Consider the following 21192-nt stretch of genomic DNA (forward strand, 5'->3'; position numbering starts at 1 on the left):
GGAAACGCAATGCGATTGGAGGATCGTTCAGTATATCACAACGTCACTTCCACTGCTCGAACTCTTTTTACCGTGAGGAACAGAACTCCATACGGCGTTGTCTCGTGGTGAGATACACTTTGTGCATTTTCTTGTAATAACACAGCATAGACAATTATTAATGCACTAATACAGACTGTTAGGAAGCTTTGCATTGGCTGTCAACAATATCAGCCGAATTAAAGCAGCAGAATCGGTTAATTTCAATGGTAGATGAGACTCTTCACTAGGCCTTGAAGCCATGCCGTCCATGCTCGTTGCTTGCTGCACCTAGGCTGGCGGATCGCGTCTGTTAGGCGATCCGCATTAACGGATTGCCTAATGATGTGTTTCAACATTGACAGTGTGATCTGTGATGTTTACACTCCATTCTAGCATGATCATACGGTACGGATTGAGATCGTGCAGCATGATTGCGCAGCATGTGTAATCCCAGTGCTGCAGGTTTCACATTAGGTAGTGTAGTATATTTTTACACATTAACGGCCTTCTTATATTCACGTATATTTTACACATATATTCACGTATATTTTACACATATATTCACGTATACTTTTGATACTTCATTATAAACGATCTTGTCGCACATGCGCTGAGACACACACACACGAATTGTTGCGCATGCGCAGTCACACACACACGCATATGCACGCCCCCGAGGGTCTGGGCCAATCAGAGGCCTAGGAGGAGGGCTATAAGACTTCCGTGCAGAGGCGCGAGCGGCCTGCTTTTTGACTATCTCGATTCACGGTGTGACTGTTCAGTGTGCCTGTAATCTGAAGACCCAACCTTTTTTGAATAAATACTTTTAAAACTTTGGACCTTCTTGTATCACTGAAACAGAGAAAATACTCTACATAAGTGGCAACCACGAAGGGACCCTTTTTTAATAGCTTTGGATCGGTCGTTTTGCAGCTCTCCAGGGTAAGTACAAGGCGAGCTGTGCAAATTAGCCTGTGTAAGCTATATTTTAAACGGATCCTCTTTAATATATAACTGGGTCGAGATTAGTCAGAGAGAGCCGGGTTATAAAGCCTGTATTGAGGAAAGTGTTTTAATTGTACGATTTCTATCGTGTGTGTGGTTATTATTGTGGTCTTGTTTTAAGAACAAGGTATTGGCATAAGCTAGGGAAAGACGTTTTTCTAAGCGGGCTAATAACTGTGATTTGTGTCAGGCAATAGTCTGGTGGAGTGTAAAATAGCTTTATTCAAATGGTAATGGAATTGGAATTCCTAGTTTGAAAGAGCAGAGTCCGTGCTATTTTAGAGATATGCATTGTTAAATTACTTGGGAGCACGGAGGAGAAACGTGGCTGGTTGAAAAGGGCGCCATATTATCCCTTTGTCTGAAACGCATGTCAGACCTGTGAACAAGGCCGCTAGTTTTCCCTTTGTGTAGATGCATGTCTGAGTTGGCGCCAATTTCTCCCTTTGTGTGGACAGAGGTAGGCTTAGTGGACACACAGGGCCTAGTGGAAAGCATGTGCCATTTTACAAGTATTTGAATAAGATTATCTTGGCAAATAATACATTGAACTGCATTGAAAAATAATCTTGATATTGCTGTGTCGTGGAGAATAATGATTATTGTGGAAAAGCAGTGTTGTGAAGATTAATCTTACAGTCTTGGCTTTTTTCCCCCTGACATTCATTTTTTTTCAAATACACACGCGCGGGTTTTGATAAATGTCAGTACTCATCTCTTAAAAGATAACGATAAAACCATACAAATAGACTGGGATTGATAAAAATAGAGATAGAGTGAATTGATCTCGGGGTATTTCAAAATAAGTTTAAAGAGATTGTTTTAAAGCAGGCTACAAACACGCGGGGGTTACCCCACAGAGAAGGACAAAGCCTCTCTTCCTTCTTCCTCTGTTGTTCAAACATACAGACACGTTGCGGGTGATTGTTGCATTACATAGATTTAACGTAGTTTAAAGATATTTGTCATAGTTTGTTAAAAGTAAAGATAGATTGTGACTTTAGGTTAGATTCAAAGCATATGTGGCATTTGTGCGTGAGTCTAGACCAGGCTGCTTTCCCTGAGCAGAATCACAGCAGGGTCACAGACCTCAATAAAACGGCCCTGTCTGCTTGCATAGAATGCTGACGAGAGATCTGTAGAGATCACTCATAGATTGATGTTTTTAATTGATTGTCCTATAGTAAATTACTTTAATTAATTTAATTAATTACTTATCAGTTGAATTAATTATTCAGAGCATTCATTTTCTGTTTCCCAGAACAATTGATTGATTCCATAAGTTTTAAATCAATGTATATGATGATATAGTGAATAATTCTAACGAATCATTCATTCATTTCACTTAAACAATTGATTTAGGGATAGATTGTAAAAATAAATCAGAAGATTGAGAGTTTTAGGTAAGGTAGTCATTCTGTAAAACATCTTCGGTGTGGCGGCCTCTATTGGTCGAGACACGATAGGACGTTTTTAATTCTTGACTGCCATCTAGTGGTTGACACAAGATAGGACGTTTTTAATTGTGTACTGCCCTCTGGTGGTTAGAACAAGACAGGACGTTTTTAATTGTGTACTGCCCTCTGGTGGTTAAAACAAGACAGGACGTTTTTAATTGTGTACTGCCCTCTGGTGGATAAAACAAGACAGGACGTTTTTAATTGTGTACTGCCCTCTAGTGGATGAAACAATATAAGACATTTTTAATTGGTTGCTGCTCTCCAGTGGACGGAATACGAATCACACTGGACCACTGGTTCTCCATCAGTGCATCCGCCTGAGGTCGACGATATAGTCTTTTACAATGATAAATGGAGGGTTACTTCAATTAATTTAAGTAATTACAAATTGATTTAATTAATTATTCAGATTATTTCATTTTCAGTTTTCACAAAACTTTGAGCAATTGGTTTATAGTGGTCTAGGGATGACGTTTTCTTCCACAGGATTCCATCAATGAAGTGTAAATGACTAAGTCTAGTTGATTGTGCATTCCTTCCAAGTAGCAGGTCGATTTCCTTACAGATTGTAATGAATAATTAATCATTTTATTCCTTCCCAATGACAAGTCGATTTCTTTACAGGTCGTGATTAATATTCGTGTTTTACATCTTTTTATTTGAAGTTAAGTTCTTTTTTCACAGTTCTTGATTAAAGAATAGCAGAACAGTTTCTATCTAAGGATTGATCAAGCAAGGGGTTGTGGATCAGAAAGACTTAAAGCGTGACCTGCTTTTTGTAATTTGATAATTGTGTTGAACAGCCTTTGTAGTTTAATAATTAAGTTGACCTGAACTATAATTAGTATTGATTGAGCAATTAAGTGACACATTCATACATAATAAGGGAAAAAACCATTTAGATTAAAACGCATACACATAGATTACATTTAAGTCAATAATACACAATACCACTGAAACAATCCGTTGTTCCGGAGTTGTAGTGTTCTGTGTGGACAGTTGACACAGTTAAGAGTTGGACTAGCATCTGTTTAGCAGATACAGCAACAGAAGGTGGGTTGTAAGGAAAGTACACCTTATAGCATATTTTCAGCATATTAAGCAGTATAAATACTTCAAACATGGGAGCCAAACCCAGTAACATTGTGAGGGCTGTTAATACAGCCAAGGGAATATTAGCAAATTCATCTCCTGTGGCTATAGTGGAAAAAATGAATCCTCTTGTTAAGGAGATTAGCGAGATATCAACGAAATGGAATATTCGTTGGGCAGACATTGAACAACCATGGCCAGCAGAGGGCACCTTTGATTTACAATTAATTGCAACATTGGAGATACTTATCAATGTACATAAGGCGCATCAAAAAGGAAAGATTAGATCAGAGAAACGCAGGTTAGAGTTAGCTATTTTAGACCTCTTCAAGGTAGAGGGGCAGAAAGTAGCATTAGCTTGGAAAGAGAAAACAGCTCACATGGATCCAGAAAAAAGAGATGAATTGGCCAAAGCAATGGAAGAGAAAGTGAACATTCCATTCTCACACACAGCTCCAATCTCCAGTCCTCCTCCCTATGCCAAGAGACTGGAGGACAATTCTCAGCGGATCTACCCTCAGGTCCCTGTCCTAAGTACGAGTGGAACCTTCACTATCAAAGATAAGGATGACAATGTACTGGAGAGGGGAAGAGCGAAAGTGACCGTGGACTTCGAACCAGAGAACAGGTCTGGTGCCAAACCGAAAATAAAGGAGGAGCCGAGGGAAAAAGGGGACGACAGGAGGGACAAGACGGATGACGGTGAAGATGGCAGTGGAGGAGATGGCAAAGATTCCAGTGATGACAGCAATGCACAAGGAGGCTACAGTTCTCCGATAAGAAAACTACTAGCCAGGGCCGAAAAGCAGGGAGGGAAAATACGCTATAAGAAGGGAAAAGAAGAAAATAGTTCTGAAGATGAGCAGAAGTCTCTGAAGGCAGGGAAGAGAAGAGAGAGCTTAGAGCAAAAGAAGAAGAAGCTGCAGGAAGACAGGGATGAAGAGGAGGGAGAAAGGAGGGCAAGAAAACTCCGTGCGAAAATCCTAAGAAACGAAGAGGACTACAGACAACAGCTGCAGGACCTAGACGTAGAAAGAGAAACGTGTCGTCAATCTCAAGCGGCAGCTTCACCTGCATCCCGGTTGAACTCCCCAAGGTCCGGAGCGACACCAAGGTCCGGAGCGACACCAAGGCGGGAAGCGACACCAAGGCGGGAAGCGACACCAAGGCGGGAAGCGACACCAAGGCGGGAAATAAAGACGGAGCCACAAGAGCCACAAGTAAGCGATTATGAAACAGCATCGGAAGAAGAGGAAACTCAGGGGAACTTCCCTGTGCTGATTCGAGGTAACCAGATGGAATATCGTCCTTGGAATCATACGGATCTGTCAGAAGTGATCGAAAAACTCCCAGTCCTGGAAGATGGAGGTCATCCTTGGACGGCGCAAGTCGACGTGAGATTGACAGGGACGCACGCTGCTATGGGGGATTTGAAAAGACTCTTAGCTACCATTACAGGATTGGACACCATGCAGGAAATATTGATGAAGGCGGGACTTCATAGATATATCGATACATCCGTTTATGATCCAGAACTCTTCGCAGCAAACAGAGGCAAGCTGTGGAAGGCAATCAGAGAAACATACCCTACTCACATTCACCCAGACAATGTCATTGTGAAGCCACTGGGGGGAGATGAAAATCCCCGGGGGTACGTTGCCCGTGTGCACTCTCAATGGAGAAGTGTGACAGGGAAGGATGCCGAAGATAACCCGTTAGAAAAAGCCATAATCAGGGAAAAGATTCAACAAGGTCTCCCTACCCCAGTTAAGAACAAGTTAGCAGAAGTGGTGGGCCTACGACACATGAGCAAGGCTGTTTATATAGACAACATAGCACACCAAGTAGAATTATTTAGAAAGAAGATTCAGGCACAGAAGGCACAAGACGAGGACTCACTCAGAAAACTAACTCAAGTGCAATTGCAAGAAGGCAAGAAAACCAAAGAGAGAGAGCAGACTATAGCCCTACAGGTCCCATCTCAGCCACAGCAACTGCAAATTGTCCCTCCCCAGTCATACCCACAGGGGCCACAAGGGGGGAATCCATACCCACAGGGGCCACCAGGGGTGCAAGTGGTTCCATACAACCAGCCTGGCCAAGGACCACCACAAGAGGGATGGACCACAGCACCGAGGAGGGTACTAGGACCATGTTTCGTATGCGGCCAGTATGGACACTTAAAACGTACCTGCTTTAAGAAGAACCAGGGGGGCGCAGGGGGGAAACAGAAAGGAGGAAATAAGCCCCCTGCTGCACCGGCTCCAGGAGTGGTGAACCCCTATGGAGGCCCAGCAGCTGCGCTATAGGGGTGCCCGGAAGATCCGAAAGGGGGGTGCCAGCTGGTGGTGACAAACAGGCCTGAAGATGAACCTACAATATGGGTGTCGGTCAACCAACGTCCATTAGAATTGATGGTGGACAGTGGAGCAGCCTACACCTGTCTGAAGCCTGAAGACGCCACGCACCTTCCTATGTCTGGGAGATATGTGAAGACAATCGGATTCGAGGGAATTAAACAGCTGATCCCTACTACTGAGCTTGTAAGCTTAGAGTACAAAGGACAGAGAGCAAATCTGTCAATACTTGTATCAGAACACACGCCAATAGGGCTACTAGGGAGAGATGCACTATGCCAGTTAAATTGTACCGTGAAATGCACACCGGACGGCTGTCAGGTGACAGTGCCACAAGAGAACAGACAACTGTCTGTCATGATGGACAACAACGCATCTATGGTATATTGGGTGGGAGGGCTTAGCCCAGACCTAATGGAACCAGCAAGGATGTGGGACAATTATATCCTGGCACACATGGCAGAGGCCAGAAGGCCTACTGATCCATTGCATTGTACACTCCAGTATTTTAGAGAAGTTGCAGATGCAACCCCAGATGAGTGGCTGAAGCATCAGCCAAAACAGGTACAGCTTAGTGCAAGTTGTATAATCCTAGGCCCTCAGGGAGTGGCTATGAAGATAAACAGTGACACTTATCTAGATCAGGAGCATAAGATTGAGGGTAGCATCCCTCATGTGACACTTATGATATCTGAACACTATAAGCAGAAGCATTTAGGGGCAATGATGGCAGACTCAGAAAAAGCCAGATTTGTAACGACAAAAGAAAACCCTGCTATCTGGAGGAGCATTGATGGACAGTTCACCAAACTGATGATCTCTGCTCAAGGAATAGGACATCCGCAGACTGTGAAGCTAATGAACCAGCTAATCCTTCCTGTACAAGCTGACAGAGACCTCAGAGAAGAAATGATGCAGAATGTGCCAGCCGACCTGTGGGCAAAGAACAGTACAGACATTGGATTTGTGAAATCAGCTCGTCCATTGAGAGTTGAACTCATACCGGGTGCAGAACCCCCTTGGAAAAACCAATACCCATTGAAACAGGAAGCAATTGATGGAATTGAGCCACAGATCAAAGGACTGTTAGAGGCAGGAGTCCTGAAGATAACTCAATATCCGTTAAGCAATACACCTCTTCTGCCAGTGACGAAACCTGATGGTTCATATCGTCTGGTACATGACCTACGGGCTGTGAATGAGGTAGTCGTCAGCTATCCAGCTGAAGTTCCTGATCCTCATGTGCTGTTGACTCAGATTCCATCTACAGCCAAAGTATTTACAGTGATTGATTTATGTGGGGCTTTCTTTTCTATACCTCTTAGTGTAGAAAGTCAAGGGTTATTTGGGTTTACCTACAAAGGTCAGCATTATCAATATACCAGAATGCCACAGGGGTACAAACACAGTCCTCATGTTTTTAATCAGGTCTTAAGGGAGGACTTAGACGGGTTAGAACAGATGATAAGTAGTACTGCCATTCAGTACATGGATGACATACTCCTTTGTGCCCCAGATGAAGAAACATGTCACAGGGATTCCGTCAAACTGTTAAAGGTTTTGGCGGAGAAGGGACACAAGGTGTCTAAAAAGAAGCTACAGTATTGTCAGGAAAAGGTAACTTACTTAGGACAATCCATTACGCAGGGACATCGCAGCGTCACAAATGAACATTTGGAAGCTATTCAGAGGGCTCCAAAACCACGAACGGTTAGGGAAATGATGATGTTTTTGGGCATTACTGGGTATAGTTCAGCATGGGTGGAGGATTACTCTAGACTAGTCGCTCCATTGAGGGGGATGATTAAGGAAACAGGTAGTGATAACCTCCAATCTTGCATTACTTGGACAAGGGAAGCTGATTTGGCGTTTGAGACAATTAAACACAAATTGCAAGAAGCGCCAGCTTTAGCGCTTCCAGATTATTCCAAAGAATTTGGATTGTATGTTTCTTCTTCAGCCGAGGGGAAGTATGCCTGCGCTGTTCTTACGCAACCAACAGGCATTGGACCTAGTCCACAGCCCATAGCCTATTACTCTGTCGCATATTCAGAGGTAGAAATGGGTTTCGCGCCATGTTACAGAGCAATGGCCGGGGCTTATCTTATGTACGAGAAGGCAACAGCCTTAACCATGGGGTACCCAATTACCATTCTCTGCCACCACAGTCTAAGGAACCTCTTGAATCAAGGCAAGTACACTTTGACGATGCCTAGGATTAGGGATTATTACAGGATGTTGGAAAGGGAAGATGTAACCTTACTAAGATGTAACACACTTAACCCAGCAGAGACCTTGCCAACCCCAGAAGATGGGGAACCACACGATTGTGTGAAGGAAGCTACGAGGTACTCTAAGCTTAGAGCAGATCTACTAGCTTTGCCTTTAAAGGAAGCTGACGTTGAGTATTGGACTGATGGATCTTGTTACCGGGTAGGAGAACATTTACGTGCCGGGTATGCCATAGTCCGATCCCAAAATTCGAAGTTCCTTGTGGAACAAGCCGAGGCTGTTCCTCAGCCTTGTTCAGCTCAGTTGGCTGAATTGATTGCCCTCACAGAAGCATGCAATTTGGGAACCGGACAAAGAGTGACAGTATACACCGACTCTGCCTATGCCCACAATGTGTGTCATTTACATGGAGCTGTATGGAAGGGACGGGGTTTTAAGAAAACTGATGGTTCGCCTATTCAGCACCACGCTCAAATCATGAAGCTGTTACAAGCCATGATGAAACCAAGGGAATTAGCCATAGTAAAGTGTGCCGCACACAGATCTGACTCATCACATGTCACACAAGGTAACAGGGCTGCAGATGATGCAGCCAAAGCTATTACAGGAGCAGACAAAGCAGGTAAAGTTCTGCTGGTCACACATGAAGTACAGTTACAGGGCATGGTCACGCTTGAGGATTTGTTGATGTTACAGAGTGAGGCAAATGCGTTAGACAAAAACTTATGGTTAACAAGAGGAGCTAGTCAGGATGACACAGGTCTATGGAGAAATCATGAGGGGCTGGTTGTGGCACCCCCAGATTTATTAGGCGTACTGATACAGGAAGCTCATGGATTAGCACATGTGTCCAGGGGGGAGGTAAGACGCAAGATCACCAAGGAATATGGTTTTTGGGCTCCATATTTGTTGGAACAAATAGACCATGTCCTTGGTCAATGTGTGGTCTGTTTGAAGAACAATATCAGACCTGGAATACCAGTGGGAACTGGGCATATCCCTACCCCAAACGGGCCAATGAAACATTTAGTGATTGATTATGTGGACATGATTCAACCTATTGCAGGATACAGGTACATGCTAGTTGTAGTAGACAGGTTCAGCAGATGGGTAGAAGCTTGCCCCACTCGAAGAAAGGATGCTCAGTCTGTAGCAAAGTTCCTATGCAGGGAAGTCATGCCTAGGTTCGGAATTCCAGATAGGATATCGTCAGACAATGGTAAGGAATTTGTGGATAAGACGGTAAAGCTTATACTACAAAAATTGGGAATCAAGCAGAGACTTGGGTGTATTTACTCACCTCAAAGCCAGGGGATAGTAGAGAGGATGAACGGGGTCCTTAAGAACCGTCTTTCTAAGGTCTGTAAGCATACAGGTCTTAATTGGTTGGAAGGACTCCCTCTTGCATTGATGGCCTGTCGTTCCAGTGAGATTCGAGGGCTGCACTTGACTCCCCATGAACTGGTAATGGGGAGGATAATGACAGCTCCCTGTGTACGAACCAGTGGGAAAGGGCCAAGTTTGGCTCTCCTGGAGAGTGACATGAAAGCCTATGTACAGTACATGACTAACCGGCAAAAGAGTATCTCTTCTTATGTGCTCCACAAACAGGAACGTGAGGAGGAGGTGAACGCACAGGAGAGGAAGGACGCGTTGCAACCGGGTGACAAGGTCTACGTGAAGGTCTACAGACGGAAGTGGCATGAGGCTCGACGGGAAGGACCTTACGAGGTCGTTCGGTGCACTGGGACTGCCCTCCAGATCAAGGGGTCCCCCACCTGGTATCACGTTCATCACTGCATCAAGGCGCCCAATGAGGACGATGAGGGAGAACCTCAGCAGGATGGTGAGGAGATCCCTGGGGACGAGGAAGTCCACAGCTTGGACATCCAGGCTGACGAAGATGTTGGTGAGTATCTGCGTCATGATGCAGATGATGCCGGGGGCCTCGTCCCAGACCCTGTCCAGCCCACTGATGAGTGGGTCAACGGAGACCGTGAAGGATCCAGTGACTGCGACACCCCTCTTGGGGGTTCTACCGAGCCTGGTGTTGCCCCTGTTGTCACCCCTTCCGACCCTGACAATGCTCCAGACGGAGATGTCAGCAACCCGGGCGGATGCCCGGACCGAGGTACCATTGAGAGACACAGACCTGTCAGTGATACACCTCAACCAGTCAGACCCCGTAAAACACCAAGGCCAATTAGGAGGAAACTCAAGCCATGCCGTTTCAGAGACTGATATACCCCTTAGTGTTCCTACCCCATTGACTTCTTTGGACAATGTTACACTTTACTCACACACTGTTATGCCTGGACGTCAGAGAAGAATGATCATAGCAAGTAGAGCTTTTACTTGCCCACATTCACGTTGTACTATTGATGATTGTTTGATCTATACCGCCGAAGAGAGCGAGTGGTATTTATTGGATACTACATATATTACACTTGATCAGTACTCAAGCAACATGCAAGAAACTCGTGTGACATTAACTAATGTTGACCAGGAAGAAAGCTCGTATTGGTGTGCTAGACGTGATATCGGTGAACCGGTGTCTAGTAAATCCAACAATTTCAAGGACAATATTTGTAGGACCAGGCCTGACTATCCACACCACTTTAGGACCTCGGACTGTGAGACATTGGTGCATAGATATGTTCACGATGAGTTACCAGGAAAGGTTGAAAATGTTGCTGTGAAGGCTCCTACGAAGGCGATTGTAGTTGCTACTGACGATTATTTGTTGTATGATTCTAATCACCTGGGGACACGGTCCCACCCTAATTCTGCCACTAGTATCATGAAAGATTTTGCTTCAAAAATGAATTATTCTGATTGCTGGATTTGTCAACAGGTCCCTGTAAGTGCGTCTGCTCCTATGTTTTTCCCCATCCCGTTAACTAAAGCAGAATGGCTTCATTATAATTGGCAGGGTTTAGCCCCATTTGTTTTACAGGGCAAGAACCAGAGCTCTTCTTGTCAGCCCAGCACGATTCTGGTTCCTTTAAATTCTTCCTATGCAGGTGTGGATATTGGTGTGTTGGAACGTCTGACAGCAGCGGTTAACAAACACCATAGGCCTAGCGGTGTGGGGAAGGTTATTATTGATAGGCTTACACATTTGTCACAACCAACAGGTCCGAAGAAGATATATATTATCCAAGCTATGTTCGCTCAATTAAATGGTACTGCATTGAGTCCTCATCTGTCATGTTCTGGGAGTGTGACTTCTACACGGTGGAGGGGTTCAGTTGTTATTTCTGGATTAAAATGTAAAGTTGTTGATTGTGCTATGGTGCCTCAAATGAAATTACATGATACCAATACTACCAGACGGCAGAGAGGCACCACGCAGCTTAAAGTCATGCCTCTCGTAAATGTTACAACCTGTATTGACATTCAAGTACGGCCCAAGATCAGCTCGGTTCGTCAGTTAGGGGCTGCGTCTTGTGTAGGTGGAACCATTTTCTCGTATCCTGGTACGGAGCTTCAACTCCCGGAACATGTGTTTCTTGTGTGTGATAATGATGCATTCTCTAAGCTTCCTGCTTTCATTGAGGGTGGTTGTTATTTGGCTCATCTGATACCTTTGATTAGGAAAGTTACTCGGGAGGAGATGTCTGTACTTCACAAACAAGCAACCCATCGTAGTCGTAGGGCGTTGTCTGCCGCTCAGAAGTTTTTTGGCCTAATATTCCCAAGTTATGGTGTCTACAACACTCAGACTGAATTAAGTGCCTTATCATCCGTTCTTGAAAAACACATTAATGCTTCGGATGCTGTAGTGTCTGCCCTGGCCACTGAATTGACTGAAACTAAGAATGTAGCTCTCCAAAATAGAATGGCTTTGGACATTATTTTGGCCAGTCAGGGTGGTACTTGTGCTTTGATAGGCGGTGAATGCTGCAGTTATATTTCGGATTCTGGTGACGCTTTGCATGATTTTCATGAATCTAACAAGAAGGGTGTAGAGGATTTACATAAAGAACACGGTTGGAATATGTTAGATTTCTTTGATTCTGCTTTTTCAGGTATTGGTAATATGGTCAGGTCCGTCGCTATTATTTTTGTTGTCATTATCATCTGTATTATGTTACTTGGTATTTTGATCAAATGTTTTGGAAAGTGTATTTCGGATGTTCCTATTAATGCTTTGGTGTTGACCAACGTAGCTGATGAGCAAAAGCTGGATTCTGTTTTGCTTTCTGATTTTGTTTCCTCTTTTGATGATTTGTTTATTAAGTGATGTTTTGTGATTATTTGCGTCGATTACTGTTTGTTTCTTTCTGTATCATGTGATTGATGTCAGTTGAGAAGTGGTGTGGTGGTTATGCAAAGATAGGAAAGCGGTTCTGTTCCTAGCGCAACGAAGAAAACGCTCTTGACTGGGAAGGATATCAATCTGAGACAGCGGTAAAGGCTGTTCTCCAACTGGGTACAAGTGCTAGTAACCTCTGACCCCGACGCTTCAAGGACAAAGAAAACATCGGTCGTTGGAAGTTTCTATGTTAATTTGTGCATGATGGACTGTGTTTAGTTTAATTGTGATTGTTGTTTTCGAGATTCTTTTTATTATTGGTTAGTTTCTATTTTTTGCATGATGTCTTTGGGTTCTTAATAGTTATTTTTTATTTTTTTATTTTTTTTGATTTTTTGTTTTTTATTTTTGTATTTTCTTAGCTGTGGTATGTGGGGTTTGTGTTTTTGTTTTGGTTTATGTGATCATTTAGTTTCGGAACACCCTCTGGGTGGTCCGAGGGGGGATGTGTAGTATATTTTTACACATTAACGGCCTTCTTATATTCACGTATATTTTACACATATATTCACGTATATTTTACACATATATTCACGTATACTTTTGATACTTCATTATAAACGATCTTGTCGCACATGCGCTGAGACACACACACACGAATTGTTGCGCATGCGCAGTCACACACACACGCATATGCACGCCCCCGAGGGTCTGGGCCAATCAGAGGCCTAGGAGGAGGGCTATAAGACTTCCGTGCAGAGGCGCGAGCGGCCTGCTTTTTGACTATCTCGATTCACGGTGTGACTGTTCAGTGTGCCTGTAATCTGAAGACCCAACCTTTTTTGAATAAATACTTTTAAAACTTTGGACCTTCTTGTATCACTGAAACAGAGAAAATACTCTACAGTAGTAACCACTATGACTGGCATTATCTTCTAGACAGGGAACAGCACTAACTCCGATCATTCATACTATTCAGCTGCGCGTAGCCAGAGCATTTACTGTTCAGTGTTTCCTCCAGGATTTTTCACATCAGTGGCGGGATGGTCAGTTTAAGATGAATGAACAGTGTAGGTCCACCCCTTCAAAAAAGCACTCGCGTGGTCTGGTTAGTGGCTGTGTGAGTTGTCGATGAAGGGCAGAGTGAGATCATCGTTGGTGGGTGAGGTGGCAGTTTTATACATGCTGTACAATCTCAATCCGTGATGGAACAACATTCGAACCTGGCAGGATGTTAGTCATGGCACCAGTTCTTGCACAGAATATTGTTGTAGTCTGTTTTATTGGTTACAAAGGTAGTTAGGATGAAATATGCTTCTGCGGCCCGCCACGAATCAATGCATATAGAGGAAACACTACTGTTTGCGACATACTGAGACAACACTAGGCATACACACAACTAACAAGACAGCAGTACATTCAATTCCAATGGAAGTCAGTGACTCAGCGATTAATACTTTGCCTAAATTCTCTCCCCTCCCCCCCCCCCCCCTCTCTCTCCCCCCCTACCAGCTTTTCCGTTAAATTCGTAACGCAGGAAAAGTGGTAACGATGTCCGGAGGTCTAGATGTCCTTCAGATGAAGGAGGAGGATGTGCTCAAGTTCCTGGCAGCAGGGACCCATCTGTGAGGCACCAACATGGACTTCCAGATGGAGCACTACGTCTACAAGAGGAAGACCGATGGTGAGTAGAGTAATGAATGGGAGATCTCCGGTTGTCCCCGGCTGTCCCTCAGATGAGTTACCCTGCGACCTGAAGCGAAGTACAGTCGTTTTCTACCTGTTATGGATTCAAAAACGTTACAGGAATGCAGTTGTGTATGTCAGTATGAAGAATAGTTGTAACGACAACCTTGAACAGTTTAGATGAATGAACACGAACAGTGTAGGTCCACCCCTTCAAAAAAGCACTTGCTTGGTCTGGTCAGTGGCTGTGTGAGTTGTCGATGAAGGGCAGAGTGAGATCATCACAGGTGGGTGAGGTGGCAGTCACTTACACATGCTGTACAATCTCAATCCGTGATGGAACAACATTCAAACCTGGCAGGATGTTAGTCATGGCACCAGTTCTTGCACAGAATATTGTTAGTCTGTTTTATATGTTACAAAGGTAGTTGGGATGAAATATGCTTCTGTCGTATTGTTGGATCAGCTTGAACTACATAGAACTGGTCATTCTGGAGCTCATAAAGGAAATCGGCACGAGTAATGACATCTTGCTCACTATCCTTTTAAAAAGAAAAATGTAAAATGCAATTTAGCAGATGCTTTTATCCAAAGCGATTTACAATTAGTCTCCCGGGAGTAACTTAGGGCTAAGTGCCTTACTCAAGGGCACATTAGTGGTGGTGTCGTTTGACCTCACGACCTTCTGATCACCAATCCAATTTACTATCCAGTAGGCCACCGCTAGATTAAAAAAGCATGGAATGTATGTGTTGCGGTACATGTGGGAATACGGTACATGTGGGGAAATTAGGGTTAGGTGCTAGGGTGCTACGGTTAGGGGTAGGGTTAGGTGTTAGGGGTAGGGGTAGGGGTAGGGTTAGACATGCCAGCATGTACCAAGTCAACGTTTTATGCTGCCATGTCCCCGGAAATGCCAACATAAACCGTTTTCCCCACATGTACCCTAATATGTATACTTAAGCATGAACGATGCACAATCAGTCTGCAACCTTAATGTTCATTTGTTATTAGACAATCTAGACGCCACTGCGAATGTATTTCTTTTTTGTCATAATTATATTAGTAACACATTCATCATAAACAGTTGACTTGACGCCTTCGTCGTTGGTCCTTCCCAGGTGTGTTCATCATCAACCTGAAGAAGACCTGGGAGAAGCTCCTGTTGGCGGCCCGGGCCATCGTGGCCATCGAGAACCCCGCCGACGTGTGTGTCATCTCCTCCAGGAACACTGGCCAGGTGAGGCGCTCTGCGTTAACCTAGCCAGGACGCAGTCAGGAGGACGCATGTAGCTGAAGATGACGTAAGTCTTTTATATGGAACATATCCAGAGCTGGTTTCACAGACGAGGCTTAAGCCTAGTCCAGGATTAAATCACATTTGCAGTGGAGGATCTCCACTGAGGATGCCGTTTAGTCTCGGATTAGTCTTAAACTGCGCCCGTGAAGCCGGCCGGCGTCCATTTTGTAATTGACGGGGCAGCACACATTTAAAGCCTGGCACCGTGTGGTCGGTGTTCGGGTGTCGGAAGTGTGCCAGAGAGACTCGGCCAGGATTCGCTAACACCAGAAGGGCTTCCCGCCCAATGACTGGAGTTTGATAGTAACCTGCGCCACAACAACATGTCACCATTGACCTGCCCACAATGCCATCGTTGGCTATGTGACGGACGCCTAGTCGAGGCAAGGTGAATTGTATATATTACAGATGGAAATGATCAAAACATATGCATATTAGTCCTAATAAAAGATTCAACTGTATTGTCGGAGTACAGACCACCAAGTACTGACAACGCAATGTAGTTCGTGCACACGCCCCCCCCCCCCCATCCCCCCTAGGAAGAACTGGGCTCTGGTCTACCTGCTGCCTAACTATCTTCTGTCGTCTTGGTCTCCCAGGGCTGTTATTCATGTTGTCCTAACCTCGCTGTAACTTTAACACACATTACGGGAGCAGCAGTAGCCTAGAGGTTAGAGAGGCCGGCTAGCAACCGGAAGGTCGCTGGCTCGATCCCCGCCTCAGGAGGGAGCTGCGTGTGCCCTTGAGCAAGGCACTTAACCCCTGATTGCTCCAGGAACACCGACTATGGGCTGACCCTGTGCCTCGAGCAAAACAACAATTGACTGACAAGTTGATTGCATGGCAACAAAACTATTAGAATTATAATTATTATTAATTCTTCTTCTCTCCTGGTTCTTCCCAGAGGGCTGTGCTGAAGTTCGCGTCCGCCACCGGCGCCACCACCTTCCACGGTCGCTTCACCCCGGGGACGTTCACCAATCAGATCCAGGCGGCGTTCCGCGAGCCCCGCCTCCTGATCGTGACGGACCCCCGGGCCGACCACCAGCCCCTGACGGAGGCGTCCTACGTCAACATCCCCACCATCGCTCTGTGCAACACCGACTCCCCGCTCAGATACGTGGACATCGCCATCCCCTGCAACAACAAGGTATGACACAGACACTCAGAAACTCAGAAACTCACAGACACTCAGAAATAGGGCTGCACGATTTTGGGAAAAAATCGAATTGCGATTATTTGGACAGATATCGCGATTGCGATTAATTTGCGATTATTATTTTTTTAAATAGCAAAAAAAAAAAAGGGGAGTTTTTGTAAAGTGTGGCCATATCTCCGGCTAGGAAGGTCGTATCAACGTGCAGTTTGTTTGTACGTCTTCAGGGGACTTAGAGGCTCCCTCCTCTAGCACCCCCACAGCCCGAGCTACGAGTGAAAGAACTAAACTTACATTGGGTTGCTTTAAAGTTGGGTTGCTTTAAAATCAAGCTTCAGATTAAAACATGTGATGGAGCATTACTAACCTGACTCAGGTGGTTTGTTTCACACAACCATCTAGGAAAGCTTAATTGGAAGCTGTTTGGAAAAGGGCAGGTACTTTCAAAAAATACTTGGCAGGTGATTGGATGAATCTATCTATCACCTATTTTCAGAGAGCATTACCACATGATACCATCAAACTATTAACTGCTCTAATTCTAATGCAAGGATGAGAACTTAAAAGATATGAATTGGGACAACATATTTATTTATGTTTTTTTTAAACAGCAACACCATTTTGTTTCTCTCAACAAGTGTCTTTTTTTTTTACGTTCATTGACGTTGACGTTCATTGACGTTGAATCCGACGCGCTGTATGACGTATCCCATACGGGTAGTGGTGTTTCTCAACCCTCTCCTCGGGGCGCCCCAGCCGCTCCACATATTTGATCTGTTCCACCACCAGCACACCTGATTCAACTAATCAAGTCCAAAGCAATTATGATTTGGTGTGCTGGTGGTGGAACAGATCAAATATGTGGAGCGGCTGGGGCGCCCCGAGGAGAGGGTTGAGAAACACATAGTGAGTTGGACTTGTGATCGGAAGGTTGTGAGTTCAAATCCCGCCTGAAGCCACACCACTACTAGTGTGCCCTTGAGTAAGGCACTTAGCCCTCAGTTACTCCAGGGGGAATGTCCCTGTAATTCGTAATTGTAAATCGCTTTGGATTAAAAAAGCGTCTGCTAAATGACCAAAAAATAAAAAATCGCAGGCAAATCGCAGGCTTTGCGATTAGCTAATCGCGTCATTTCAAATCGCGATTTCGATTTAAAATCGATTAATCGTGCAGCCCTACTCAGAAACTCAGACACTCAATACTGCTGAGGAACAGTTGAATGATCCCTGATGTTCACGCAAAGAAACACAAACACAAAAGTGTGACTTATCTATTGTTGTTTACAAGCTTAACCTGGCTACTAGGAAGGAACTGCATGTGCCTTTGAGCAAGGCAGTTAACCCCTAATTGCTGTAGGAGCGCTGACTATGGCTGACTCTAGAGCTGACCCTAGAGCAAAAAAAGACCAAATTCCAACAATTGACTGACAAGTTGATTGCCTGGCAGATCAATGATAATGTCATAATACATTAGACTTATATAGCGCTTTTCTAGACACTCAAATAAGCTTTACAAACTGAAAAGATTGAGTAGTAATAATAAAAATAAACAAGAAATAAATAAAAGAAAGTATAGGGGCCTAATTAAGGTAGTGCTGGGGACACATGGGAGGGGGGAGGGTTAACTAATGAAGGCGAGCTTGAAGAGGTGAGTTTTGAGGGCCTTTTGAGAGTTTAAATGTTGGGAGGATGTAATAAAACCTTCTACTCTCCCGTGAGTTGCATAATGGGAGTTGTAGTCCGTACAGCACACATTTAAAGCCTGGCACCGTGTGGTCGGTGTTCGGGTGTCGGAAGTGTGCCAGAGAGACTCGGCCAGGATTCGCTAACACCAGAAGGGCTTCCCGCCCAATGACTGGAGTTTGATAGTAACCTGCGCCACACTTACACAACACGCATCATGACCTGTACTTTAATGGGGGTAGATAAGAGTGTGTTTTTATGATATTACCCCACCCCTCCCAAAACAACATTATTTAAAACAACACACCCTCTCTGGTTGGCATGGTAACATCTAATCCCACCCACTAATTCTGTTTACGTGCTCTGACAATAACTGAGCCTCATAGTGCTGCACATTCCCCACGGGGCATTCACACTGTGTGTGTATGTGTGTGTGTGTGTGTGTGCCTGCCTGCCTGCCTGCCTGTATGCATGCATTCCCCGTGCGTGAGAGAATGTGAACATTTTGCCCGTACACTGCCTAGTGTTGTCCCGCTGTGTTGCGTTCCTCCATTGTCTCCATTGTGCGTGAAGCCAGGGGGGGGAGAAGAATGTTTACATGCCTGCCGCACCATGGACGTCAGAGGGTGATTCTGCGTCCTGTGAATGACCTTTGTCTGGGCAGTGGTGGCCTAGTGGATAGTGGAGTTGGACTGGTGATCAGAAGGTCATGAGTTCAAACCCCACCTGGGAACACCACCACTAGTGTTCCCTTGAGTAAGGCACTTAGCCCTACATTACTCCAGGCTCCCTGAGATCTCTTAATTCTAAGTCGCTTTGTATAAAAGCGTCTGCTAAATGGCTGTCATTTAAACGTCTGTGTGTGTGTGTCTTGTAAGCTAACGTGCGGGGTTTCTCCTGTGTTCCAGGGGCACCACTCTGTGGGGCTGATGTGGTGGATGCTGGCCAGGGAGGTGCTGAGGATGAGGGGCACCATCTCCAGGGAGCACCCCTGGGAGGTCATGCCTGACCTCTTCTTCTACAGAGACCCCGAGGAGGTGACACCCCCACGCATACACAAACTGGCCTACTGCTGTGTACACAAACACACACACACACACACACACAAACTGCTCTGTACACACACACACACAAACTGGGCTACTGCTGTGTGTACACTGCTGTGAGTATGTACGCGCACACACACACACACGTGGGCTACTGCTATTTACACATACGCACACACACGCAGGGCTACTATGGTGAACCCCCCCCACATGCACAAACACTCCTTAAAAAAAGCACTTGCTTGGTCTGGTCAGTGGCTGTGTGAGTTGTCGATGAAGGGCAGAGTGAGATCATCACAGGTGGGTGAGGTGGCAGTCTTAACACATGCTTGTCGTCACGGGTAACGCATCACGTTGCCTTAACCACCTCCTGTCCCTGTTTCAGATCGAGAAGGAGGAGCTGGCCGCGGCAGAGAAGGCCGTCGGCAAGGAGGACTTCCAGGGCGAGTGGACCGCCCCGGCCGCCGACTTCGCCCAGCCCGAGGTGGCCGACTGGTCGGAGGGCGTCCAGGTCCCCTCCGTGCCCATCCAACAGTTCCCTGCGGGCGTTGAGGGTAAGGAACCCCGTAAGTTACCCTGTGGGGGTCGCACCGCCGCGAGGGACTAGTTGCTTGGGTGTCTTAGTGATCTTTAGGTCAGTTGTTAGTGGCCACCCCTTCAAAAAAGCACTTGCTTGGTCTGGTTAGTGGCTGTATGAGTTGTCGATGAAGGGCAGAGTGAGATAGTCACCGGTGGGTGAGGTGGCAGTCTTAAACATGCTGTACAATCTCAATCCGTGACGGAACAACATGCATCAAACCTGGCAGGATGTCAGTCCTGTTATGTTTTTTTTTTTTACTGAAAATATGAAATGAAACTGATCACTTGCTAAACCTGTTTCTCTTGTTGCTCTCAGCTGCTGCCCCAGCCAAGGCCCCAACCCCTGCTGAAGGCTTTGCCGGTAAGTTATTTATATCATTATGAATCATCGTTATTATAGTTACAGGTATTATATTGTTTTATTACTATTTTACATGTTCCAGTTTGGTTGTATGTTCACACACACACACACTCCTGTCTCAACAGAGGACTGGAGTGCCCAGACAGCCACTGAGGATTGGTCAGCTGCCCCCACCGCCCAGGCTTCTGAGTGGGGCGGAGCCACTTCTGATTGGTCTTAGGTTGATGTCCGTCATAACCCAGGCCTGACTCATAAGCAGCTGTGACCTGTGAACTGTGAAGTCAATAAAGTTGGCTGGTTATTTATTGAGCCTGGTGTTTGTCTGTGTTAATGGGGGGCGGTGGTGGCGGGGGAGTCACGGTTATATTTAGTTTGGGTACGAAGGCGTTAGGGGTGGGCATCGACGATCGATAATTGATCGATAATTGATCGATAAGGATCTTGGTCGATCACAAAATAAAACATTTTTTTTTTTGTTTTTGTGATCGACCAAATGTTTTATTTTGTGATCGACCAAGATCCTTATCGATCAATTATCGATCGTCGATGCCCACCCCTAGAAGGCGTTCTCCTGTCCAAAAGCAGAAACAAAACAAGGTATCCGATACTGACCCCATTGCTATGGATACTGCCTACTAAAACCCATTGCATTTATGTGCACTGTACAGTTTATGGTGATGTGTGAAATCTTAGACATAAACTGTAACTTGGACTGAGAATTGATAGTTGGACACATTATCATGTGTTAATGGTGGATTTTGGACCAATACAATTAAATGGACAGACATGGATGAACAAAATGAAAAAACATTGAAGGAAAAAGGCACCAAACGCAAGGTGAAAAGGCTGTCTTAAACGTTATTTTGAATATCCAGCTTCAACTGTTCTCAGATCTGGGCAGTCACTTTACATTTCATGAACATATACTTAACACATACATGGCCAATTCTTATCGA

General features: G+C 45.1%; 2 protein-coding genes across 2 annotated transcripts in view; one reads left to right on the forward strand and one right to left on the reverse strand.

Moving 5' to 3' along the window:
- Positions 1-21192, reverse strand: part of LOC308165073 (uncharacterized protein) — a gene marked incomplete at both ends in the record, with an annotated part of 202992 nt that overhangs the window by 51109 nt on the left and 130691 nt on the right. The gene's annotated exons all lie outside the window — the stretch shown is intronic.
- Positions 60-20471, forward strand: LOC308165717 (small ribosomal subunit protein uS2-like). Its single transcript, XM_080539865.1, has 8 exons — positions 60-107; positions 13938-14109; positions 15233-15351; positions 16316-16561; positions 19159-19287; positions 19682-19862; positions 20192-20236; positions 20362-20471. Exons 2-8 carry the CDS (start codon positions 14064-14066, stop codon positions 20454-20456), a joined length of 861 nt encoding a protein of 286 aa, XP_080395991.1. The 5' UTR covers positions 60-107; positions 13938-14063; the 3' UTR covers positions 20457-20471.

The sequence above is a fragment of the Nansenia antarctica genome (assembly GCF_963989245.1).
Source record: "Nansenia antarctica genome assembly, chromosome: 9".
Taxonomy (NCBI): Eukaryota; Metazoa; Chordata; class Actinopteri; order Argentiniformes; family Microstomatidae; genus Nansenia; species Nansenia antarctica.

What these genes read in the sequence shown, in the direction of transcription:
- LOC308165717 (XM_080539865.1), top strand. Translation starts at nt 14,064, where the DNA reads ATGGACTTCCAGATGGAGCACTACGTCTACAAGAGGAAGACCGATG. An exon ending in CCATCCCCTGCAACAACAAG is followed by an intron (nt 16,562 to 19,158) that starts GTATGACACAGA and finishes CCTGTGTTCCAG; the next exon opens with GGGCACCACTCTGTGGGGCT. An exon ending in CCCTGCTGAAGGCTTTGCCG is followed by an intron (nt 20,237 to 20,361) that starts GTAAGTTATTTA and finishes CTGTCTCAACAG; the next exon opens with AGGACTGGAGTGCCCAGACA.